Below are 11,063 nucleotides of genomic sequence, written 5' to 3' on the forward strand. Positions count from 1 at the left end.
TAGTACACAGAATCTTGCTTGCTTTCTCAAGACATATTTTCTTGACAAGAATTTTTCAAGAATTTTCAAGAATTTTTCTCTCATTTTTATATGTAACAGATGTTTGTTTTCCTCAAAAACCCCATAACTAGCCTACTTATTCATTTATTCATAGGAAAAGGCATAAATTTACCTAGAAAAAAAAGTCTCTTTTATCAACCCCAGATTGTTTCTCATGTATGATTGCTGGAGGTACAGAGCTATTATAAAGAGAATGCTTTTTTTCAGTCTGTTTAAAAAAGGTGGCACTGTCAGGATGCTCATGTGTATATTAGTAGAAGACTAACCCTGGAATTTGCATTTCTCTCACTCATATTCCATTTTAGTTTTAAGAAATTACTCCTCTATGTTTTTCACATCAAGAGTTAAATGATGATAAAACCTAGTTTTTCTCTTTATACTGTAAGATTCTTCCATTGGTTATGTTTGATCTACAAGACACTACTATAGAACATATGGCATGCTGTTTTTTAAACAATGGCTTTTCTGATTATTTTCATATTTGTTTGTATCTAGTGAGTTTTTTAATTGCACCAGATACTGCTAAGAAGTATTCAGTTTGTTGACTGTTTTTTTAAAAGTGGTACCTTTTGCATATATGAGATTTTCTTCTCTCAAGATCTGTGGTGTTCTTTATTTTGTTGGCTGTCACCTGTCTGAAGCAATCAGCCACTTCTTTCTCTTCCTCTGTACAAAAGGAAAATCCGGTCTTCCCATGGATGGTGGAAGGTAACAGGATAATCAGTTCAACAGTGATCCTCTGATGTCATTGTGGGAGCCCTGTAAAAGCGGATTATCTGTGACCCAGATAAAATAATTAGAAATTACTTGGACACTTACAAATAACTGATCTACTAATCTCATTTCCAAAGTTAAAAAAGGCCTGTCTCTCAACGTAACGCTACCAGATGTTTCAGTTAAACAGCATCCTTTGCAGACACTAATCTGAATCCTCGTTTTAAAGGATTACCTTTGATTGTTTTTATCTCAAACACTAAACAGTGTTTCATTTTTCCGTATGTTCTAACAAACTATTTCTATGGAAGAAAAGAAATTTTCTTAATTCTTCCACTACAGTCCATTAAATATGATTTAATGTGATTTATGCTGGTATTGCAGAGAAAAACTTTTCATTGAAACTATTTAGTAATTAACTTGTTTCTCTGGGGCAGAACTATTTAATGGATAGGCTTTTATAAATTTAATAGATACCATGTGGCCTTTGTGCAAAGTAGTGGATGTATTATCATAAACTAAGTGGACAGTGACTTTATTAATTTAATTAATGCTACCAGGGTTTCCTGTTAATTAACTGTTTGAATGGTGTGCAGTGATATGCCAATATCCTGTTGCAACAATACTTTCTGGATGTGGAAAAGAGAAATTTCCCTTTATTTTCTTTAGGAAGGATAGAAGGGAAAATAGTGTTCAACAGCCTGTGTGGTGCACAATATGGTGCCTACCACATACATTTTTCCCCTCAGAAGCTTTTAAAAATATTGATACTTGCTTTTTATTGTTGCAGTGTTTCTCCTTTTCACCTTAAAACAGCAAGTGTATCTTAATAGGTAGTTTTTCAACCTTTTTACAAAGATTGAGTTTCAAAATAATGAAAATGTAGCTGCAGTTATTCCGTTAGTAAAATCAAGAGCTTTTTAATTCTTTGCATATTTTATAGTATTGATCCATTGCTGATTTAATATGCAGAGTGATCTAGTTGTAGTTCTGCTGAAATGCTTTTTGTCTTTAATGATAAGTATCTTGTAATTGAAAATATTTGTAATCATATCTTTAATCAGATAATCTATTAAATACTATTTTGATTAGTGAATACTAAGGGCTTTTCCTGTTTTTTCACACATGGCACGAGCATAATCAAGGAACTATTAATCCTCATAATTAAGTTTAGCATATTAAAAATTAGGATTGGTAGAGGAAATTAGGATTTCCAGGCAATTGTATTCTTTATGTGGCTATAATACAGTGTAAGATATAAAGTAATTGTAGAGGGAAAGCAAGGGGCTTATAAACTACAACCCCCAACAGTAATTGGAAATTACTAACAGAAAATAACTTAATGTTAACATTGTCCGTCTTCCTCTTCCTCGTTATTCTTATCCCTTCCCCTTTTCCTGTCTCTACCTTTAATCCACCTATAGGTAGATTGCCTGTTAAAAGACTGTGGGAAGTCCTATAAATTAAATTGTCAGGAATTAGTAATGTCCTGGTCTTTGAACATGATTTTTGTTAACTGTGTAAATTCTTTTGTATCTTTACCTTATTTTTCTCAAATACACTTGGAATTTGTTTAGCATTTTTAATGAATGTATTCTGACATCTTTAAATACATATTTACCGTAAAAATAAAATACTAGTTTGTTTAAAAAAATCCCCTCTTTTAAAATGTAGGAATAAATAGAAATGTAAGAAACTCTATGTGGCAAAAGATCTCATCTCTTTTATTTAGGTCACTGCATGGTCTTAGGTAAATAGGAATACTTTTATTGAAATTAATAATTTACAATATTATAAGGAAAAAGTGCAAGCTAGAAAATGTAATCAGATTTTATACTGTGCAAGGAGTGTAAAATATTGTAAAATATCATGCCAAAATTATCCCCAGTTCATCACTCAAGAACGAAATCCTTTTACTAATCTATTTTTCTAATAGTGAAGGTAGTACTTTAAACCACTTGAAGATAAGTAACTGTAAAAATAATGTTTGAGTGTTCCATGAGCTGAGTACATTTTGTTTACATATTGCTTGTCAGATTTAGACATCAGACCATTAAAATGGCTTCTGTGTGAAGGAGATCAACGACTAGCTTTCTTAAGTATTTTTCCCTGATATTTTTGTCTTAAGAAGGTAATTGTAGGTATCAATAAATATAACATGTTTTTATGTCTCTTGTCATACAGCTATCTGCACCAAACATACCATGGTTTTGAAATAGCCTGAAGTTACGAGACCTGCTTGTATTTCCTCCATTGTGGATGTATCCCTCATTTGTTATCAGAAGGTTTCTTTTCATTGAATCATTTTCCAATATCCGATAAATAAATTGGAAATCTATTTAACTGAATTAATCAGAGCATAGAGGAGTGCAGGACTATTCCCTAGACATAACATAGTGTAGCTTTATTTTTCATTTAGCACATGAATCCGATATAAGGATTTAAAGTTAGAACTAATAATTTTCAGGCTGAACATAATTATAATTGATAAAATTAATCATATATGAGAAGTCTAGATTAAAAAAAGAATGCTGAAAAGTGGCCAAAAGTAAACCCAAAATGTATTTAATGCCGAAAAAGAGAAAATTTCTCAAATATGATGTATTCTTTCTGTGTTTAGTATTTTATATTCTTGCGTTGCTAATCTGTCACTTGCATGCACACCATGGGAGGATGTTATACAAAAAGCAAAAAAACCCCTTTATATAAAGGATGTGTTGTCTTGAACTTTCAGATAAAAGCAAAGGCTGCAAATCCAGGAAGGCTTGCAAGTTCTGTTTTCTCTTTTTCTGTTTCATTATACTTTTCTGCTGATTCATCTATACTGAACATTTGAAAATACTGAAAGCATGGCATAATGCTTACATTCTTCTACTGCAAGTATTTAATAGAGCTGTAATGATTGCATGTCATTTTAAGCAAACACAAAAGAGAAACTGAACCAGGGATTGTAGCTTCGTGCTTTGGAGTTAGTCGTGTGAGTTACAAATTACAGTTTATCCTTTGGAAAACATGATTCAGTAAGCAAAAAATACCCTTTGCATTTTTTCATACTGAATTATTTCATGATAAAACCCATCCTATAGCACGGTCTGTTAAACAGTGCATGTGATCTTTTAAATTTTCTTTTTTTTTTTTGGCAATTGGTTATGCTAAATAAAAGTGTAGATGTGAAAGATACAGTTCTCTTCGGAGCTAATGTGGATGCATTCGTTTGCAAGTGAATCTGAAGCTGGTTTGCAGAACTCTTTCAGTGCTTTCACGTACGTGTCTTTCCATTCTTCTCCTTCCTCTTACAGCAGTCTTAGCTGTGGCAGTAGCTTACTTGGAGTAAGCAAAGTGCTCTTATGGACTTGTGGTATAAGCTCAAAGTGAAAAAGCCCCACATTTCTTCTCCCCTCAGCAGAATCTGAACACTTTGCCCTTTTCCTATTCCTATACCTGTGTTTATTTCCTCTAATTTCTTTTGCCTATCTCACTAAGGTGTGATTTTTTTTCTCTAGTTGCTTTAAGATGCTTACGATTGGCTATGTATCTCTCAATAACCAGGTGCAGGAACAATTTTTATTTCCAATCTGGATGATGACTTTGGGAATCCAGATGATCCATCATGTCAAATTAATCAGTTGTGTGTTTGTCAATTTCATCTTGTATTCAATTCCAAATTTTAAGGGATTTTTAGAGTTAGAGATTACTAGGATTCCATAGGTATGTGATGTTTGCTCATAGCAAGTTATTTTAAACTTTTGGATGAGTGCCAGTGCTCCAAAAGGTTTTAACATTAGCATTAGCTTTGAGTCTGGAAAAAAAAATCTTAGCAGAGTTCTATTTGTATTAATAGTAATCCAAGCTGATAGTAGACGCAGACAGCCAAAGCCTCTTAGGCTGAACACATTAATTCTGATGTTGTAGCAAAATCTTGGTATACATCAAATGAATAATTAAGAGAGATGATATTCTGGTTGAAAGCCATTTGTAAGATGTCTTAATGAGCAGAACACCTTGTCATTCAGAAGAATAGTGGCTATTCTGGTCCTTTGTCTCCAAAGAAGAAATATTAGTGTCTGAGAAGGAAGCCTTAAATAACAGGTCAAAACTCAGCTGTGGTACTCTCCTTTTCCTTCATCTCCTGTCTCCAGAGGGGCTACTGACTTTCCTGGGGTGCTGTGAAGTTTCACTTTCATGTGAAAAGGTAAATTGGTTCAGTCTCAAATGAAAGTACATTTCAAATGAGTTTGGCAGCAATATTGGGGGAAGGAAGGTATGAGGGGCATTTTGTTTATTAAGTTCAGTCACCAGCACTTGTTAAGCAGCTAAACTTCAGAGCAATGTTTCTTTGCTAGTTTGCAGCTTCTCTAAAGTTTTTATAATTCTGAAAGTATCCAAGAAGCAAAGGACTTGCTGCTCAGTCCCAATTACTTCACTGTAAAGCAAAAGTAATCTAAAGTATATGTTGGCATTTTAAGGGAAGGGGAGGGGGCAAGGAAGGAGGCAGAGAATGCAGGAGGGAAAAGAAAGGAAGGGAAAGAAGAGGGGGAGGAAGGGGTGAAGGGAGGGAGGGAAAAGAGAGGGATGGAGGGAGGAAGGAAGTTCCTGTTTTGATGCTTTAACTTCGTTAATTTAACAGGTTACAGTTTTGAAGGGAGCAGACCCTGATGAGAACCTTTCAGGTCTTGATAACATGCCATGACAACACTTAAAATGAAATACAATCTCCAATTTCTAACCTGTGATTTCCCCCCAGAAATCTCAAACACAGTATTTTAGGGAGCAGTACAAGTGTATTAGTGAATAAGCAATGTGCAGAAACATAGCAGAAAGCCATATGTAAGGTATTTGGGGATGTTAGTTCTGCACCCAAAGCTGGTTAAAAAGCCCCTTTTTTGAAATGGTAGCGTAAATCTTCCATAGCTATAACTCAATTTAGAGTCTGGACTAGCATGTTATTGTTTTTAAAAAGACCATTTGCCACTATTGCTTTCAAACATGCCAATATTATTTTGTACTATTGGATAGATAGGTTTGAGTTGACCAGAGAATTATTCCTAGAACGGAGATATTTTTGCAGTAAAAAAGGAGCTATAGCATCTCATGAAAATGCTGTTTCCACCTTGCTGAAATACCATAGAAGTAATCTCATGTTCATTTAGTCCTTTTTATTCAAAAAGCTATGTATGAATTTCTGTGGTTGGCAACGGTGGTGTTTTTTCTGACAAAAGCTGAACAAAAAGCCAGTCCAAGGAAGCAAAGTACACCTTTGCTCTGCACTCAGGTCCTGCCCTAACAAGGAGAATGACTTGTGTCTTGTACTGCTTTCCTGACACTTGTAGCAGGAGAGGGAAGACAGGCCTGTAAGGTGAGAGGAGCAGCAGTTTATCTGTGGGAGTCAAAACAACAAGCAGTATTTACAGTTTGCTGCCTCCAGTCCTTTCCTCCCTCACTGCTGAGTCGGTGTTAAAACCCACCTGACGATGGGGCCAGCGTGGTTTATGTAACCTGCTCTGGGCATGCCTTCTCTACACAAACTTCTGGGCAAGAACTTGTGCATCCTGATGGGTTAGTGTGAGAAAAGGGGACTTCTCCCCTTTGACATAGTGCATCTGGAATCCAGCTGGATAGGTTGTGGACAGAATTAAGATTTTTACCATTTAGTGTGTCGTAAGGGATCCTGTTCCAAAACTCATCAGAGCTGGGAAGTAGAATAGAAGGACAAAAACTGGCAAGGAAGTTGGAGCCACCCATGTCTGGTGGAGCAGGGAATTAGCTTCCTGTACATTATTTCCCACTCATATTTCACCCTTCCCCCTTAAAACTGTGTGGAAGATGGGGCGGAGTCCCAGCAGTGCCTGCACTGAATTGCATGCACTGATGGCAGGAACAATCAAGGAGCACAGTATGGTTTTTAGTGCTAGGTGGTGTTTCCAGATGACAATGCAGTTGCAGCCTAATTAAACCACAGTCCTTTCGTCTGTATGTGGTTGGGACAACTCAGATAGGCTCTTGGTCTTACTCAAATGCTGCTGTGATTTGACAGGTGCATTGTGTGCGTGCCTGAATCAATGAAAAGTAAAGGGAAATATCAAACTGCCAATGGAAAGGAGTTGAAACCATGAGGAATATTTCAATTAATAGTGCTTTGAACTTCACAAGTGATTTGGGGATGTAATGAACTATAAACGTGTATTGAAACCTCCTACGTGATACTCACAAAAAAAGGGAAGCTTTTTGGTGAAATACATAGTGAAAAGTGAGAAAAAAAGTACTATTGGTAGTTTTAGAGGTTTTATTTGGGGATGATCTAAGCTAAAATTGGTCTGTTACTTTTCTCAACGTCTTATAATTAAAGTATGACTTTAAGTTGCTGTTAGCTGCAGGATTGCCTTAACTCTGCACATTATTTAGCTTTTATATTTTAAGAGAACAATTTTTATATTTGGTATTTAACTGTAGAACTATAGAAATTTATGGTATATTTCCAGTTGTGCTTTTTGCATTATAATACTCGTGAAGATAATGGTTTTAAAACTTCTGACTATTTCCTGCTTTTGAAAATACTTCATCTGTTAACGGTTGCATTTTACTAACTTTTCCTGTGGTTGTCTCAGTGGAATACTGCACGTCTGGAATGAGTGCTTGTGGAAAGTATGGCAAGAGTGTACCTTATACACATTGCTTCTAAATGTCCCATGAATTAATTGTAATATCTGAATTCATTTCAGCTGTAATAATGCTGTAAGTTTTTGTTGGCATTCTTTGGTATTGTAGTCAAACTACACAGTATAGTTTCATACCGTGCTTGTAAAAATCACTTAACAGACTGAGTTAAAATTTATGTGTGTAATCTCACATTAATTTAAAACTAATATGGCATATGTGTAATATGCAACCTTTGGAACTAATGTCAAAGCAGTGTACACTAATAATTCATTCCCTGCTTTATTTACTTGCTTTCCTAATGACATTTTAAAAGTTAGGAATATAAATAAATACTTTTTAATGGTTGTTTTTTTTTCTTCAACAGGACACAACAAGCATAGAAAAAATGTCAAACTGTTGTGAAGATGTGTAAGTTCTGTAAAATTCCTATACTGCTGAAATGCTAAGGGAGTAGCTGGTTTTTTTAAACTGGCTGAGACAGTAAAGGAGCTAAAGGCACTTTGTTAAGATGATTTTGCATGGTGCTGTGCTCTGTACTTCCTATCTCTAGCAGCACTTCACTAATCTTTTAATATTGGTTGTACACAAAGTAGCCTCATGTTGTTCCCTTTCTTTCCCTACCCAAAGCCAGTGGAACTATATTTTCTTTCAAAAGTACAGACCAAAAGATACTTTCTGCTGTGTTTTCATGTACATTTCATTGATTCTGAGGTCTCCTGTGCTTCAGAAGGTGCCTTTGATTGATGACACAGATAGTTTCTGTTCTCCAAAGTTAAGTCTCAGCTGTGTGTTGTAATGAAATGGAAGTTGTATTTGTGATGCTCAGACACAATTCATCAGAGTCCAGTAATGGATCCCCAGCCAACTTACATTGTTGTAGCTGACTGAAGTGCACTGTGGGCATGCTGTCTTCCACTAATAATGCTGTCTTCTGTAGATCAAGGCCCCGAAAGCCATGGCAGCAGACCTTCTCAGAAGTTTTTGGCACTCACTGGAAGATCCTGTGGTTTATTCCTTTCAGGCAGAGGCAACCACTGCGAGTTCCCTACCACTTTGCCAATCATGTCTAAACAGATGGATGGTGGGCACAGATGGGTCCTCCATGCTGGAAGTGTATTACAGGTTTTATGATAATAGGACTATGACAGTCTTCAAGTCAATTAAAATCCAGCTATAGGCATCACAGTGTGCCCCAGGCATTATTTTAGTTATGGTCTTGATTCTGTTCTGAGATTAATGAAAGTTAAACAATCAACTTTATGCATATTTACTTTCAAATTAGCTTTCTAAAGAGATTCCATTTGTCTTTGAGGTTAATACCAAAAGCAAACAACTGGAATGTAGTTGTCATCCAGTTTGATATGGGCTCTTTTTTGTTTTTTCCTTTTTTATCCTTTTCTTTTTTTTTTTTTTTGTGTATGAAGCACTGAAGTTTACATTGATGGTTAGATTTCTCACTAAGTGTCTTATTCTGCCTTGAATTTTTTTTTTTTTAAGGTTTTATCAGTAGGGCTGTCTGAATAATAATAATGTCTTTTTTTCCTGCTACGTGTGTTTAAAATTCCCTAATTCTGCCAGTTATTTATGATATGCAAAAGTAATCCTGCAGCACCACACTATGAAAGATAACATTTAAATCTGAAACAGAGTACCTCCTAAACCTTTCTTGGAGAGGTTTTGTAAATGCACGCAAATGTGTGTGTTTACATAGAGAAATCTTACAGTTATCTTTCAGCCTAGATACGATGTTAGTGAAAAGTGTTCATGTCTTTATGTCTGTGAGGGGGATTAAATATTTCAGGGTAAACTATGCAGATACAAAGCATGTTTTCCCTATATGCCAAGGATTTGAATCAGCAATAATCAACAAAGAAGTTGCATGGTGCAAATACTAGAATGATTAATTTTAAAAAATACAGATGTAGTTAGTTAGCATAATGTACCATAAAGAAGAGTATATTGTCAATAAAGTTAAAAATTTATATTTTCATTTCTTTAGTCTTGATTAGCTGGAATTGGTCTGAGTGTTTGTATATTGAATAAAAGTAATTAAAATATTTATACATAAATATAGATTTGTTACTAACATGAACAGTGAAGTATATTAACTCAATTAATAGGGTACTACGTTGATGTAGATAGCTTGTTGTTCCTTTAAGTATGGAAGTAGTTGACCAAAGAAAGCATCCTTCAGATCTGGTAAAATGGTAACTATTGCCAAAGTACCAACTCAGTCTTCCTGTATCTGGAAAAATTATGTACTTACTTTAGCCCTCTGTATCTATACAAATATCAACTTGAGATGATTGTGAAAACTACTGTGAATTTCTAGAAGGAATTCACAGCTTCATGTTTCCACTTATGGTGCTTACTGTGTTTGTTGCATAGTTTAAATAGGACTAGGACCCACCTTAAATATCATCCATGCAAGAGGACACAGTAAAAAACACAAAGTCAGGATTTAATATATGTAGACTGTTCAGAAAATAATATTTTATTTGTGGACAGTTAATTCAAAAAAGAAGGGTAAGATTTGTCATGAGTGGTGTTTGCGACAAAGTTTTAGATCAACTCTTTTAAAGTCTTAATACAGTTCCTGCCAATGTTAGATGTCCCTTTATTGAATGAACAGATTTTGATGATCCATTCAAAGTTCCAAAAAGTGCATCTTAAAAATCACTTGAACTTTAAAGTTTTGTAAATGTCTAACATTTGATCCAACTTTACTTTTCCTGTCCTTTTAAAAATAGATGCAATGTTTTACTAATTTTAATTTCAAGCCTAATGTTCAACCACTTTCCTTTTTTTTTTTATATACCACTTGTAGTGAGGTTAGGCTTTTTTTTGTATTGGCAGCAATATTTAAACAAAAAGAAGCTGGAGGAAATGGGTGAAAAGACTGGAGCAGTGCTTGAAATTGAAAAGAATGTGGATATACATAATAAAGTAATGGCTCTATTATTTCCTTTTCCTTCCCACCGCACCCCCCCGCCCCTCAACTGTAAGTCTCTGGAATATACAGGGAAATAATATTTCATTTTCCGTTCCAATATTTAAATGTTCCATGAGCAAAACATAGTTTGAAGTTTTCAATGCTAATCAGTTATCATAGCAGATTGTACATTCTGAACCTTATTCAGAAGGAGAACCAGGGATTTAACTATTTTTGGTACATTTACCGTGGGGGCATATAATTGTGTGTTCTGTGCTGAGGCAGAAGCCTTAGTTTCAAAGGGCGCCGTGGTTGCTGCGGCCGGCGGGATGGGGCCGTGGGGTGGCGGGGCCCCGGAGCGGCCCTGGAGCGGCGGTCGCGCCCCGCACCGCCCCGCGCCCCGCACCGCCCCGCACCGCCCCGCACCGCCCCGCACCGCCCCGCGCCCCGCACCGCCCCGCACCGCCCCGCACCGCCCCTCGCCCCGCACCGCTCCGCACCCCGCACCGCCCCGCCCCGCCCCGCCCCGCACCGCCCCGCACCGCCCCGCACCGCCCCTCGCCCCGCACCGCCCCGCACCGCCCCGCGCCCCGCACCGCCCCGCACCCCGCACCGCCCCGCACCGCCCCGCCCCGCGCCCCGCACCGCCCCGCACCGCCCCGCGCCCCGCACCGCCCCGCACCCCGCACCGCCCCGCACC

The 11,063-nt window shown here is 37.0% G+C and overlaps 1 protein-coding gene across 8 annotated transcripts in view; it reads left to right on the plus strand.

The window, feature by feature from the left end:
- The window catches only part of ZDHHC21 (zinc finger DHHC-type palmitoyltransferase 21), a 37,826-nt gene extending 27,622 nt beyond the window's left edge, over positions 1-10,204 (plus strand). For 7 of the 8 annotated variants that reach the window (XM_032096891.1, XM_032096888.1, XM_032096892.1 and 4 more), the window contains 2 exons: positions 7,796-7,839; positions 8,369-10,204. In XM_032096891.1, the coding sequence (XP_031952782.1) occupies positions 7,796-7,839; positions 8,369-8,501 (177 nt within the window). In that variant the 3' untranslated portion in view covers positions 8,502-10,204. Of the gene's footprint in view, positions 1-737; positions 1,447-7,795; positions 7,840-8,368 lie in introns of those variants that run through there. The other variant, XM_032096895.1, reaches the window with a different exon arrangement.
- The last annotated feature ends 859 nt before the right edge of the window (positions 10,205-11,063 follow it).

The sequence above is a fragment of the Corvus moneduloides genome, chromosome Z, assembly GCF_009650955.1.
Source record: "Corvus moneduloides isolate bCorMon1 chromosome Z, bCorMon1.pri, whole genome shotgun sequence".
In the NCBI taxonomy this organism is placed as follows: Eukaryota; Metazoa; Chordata; class Aves; order Passeriformes; family Corvidae; genus Corvus; species Corvus moneduloides.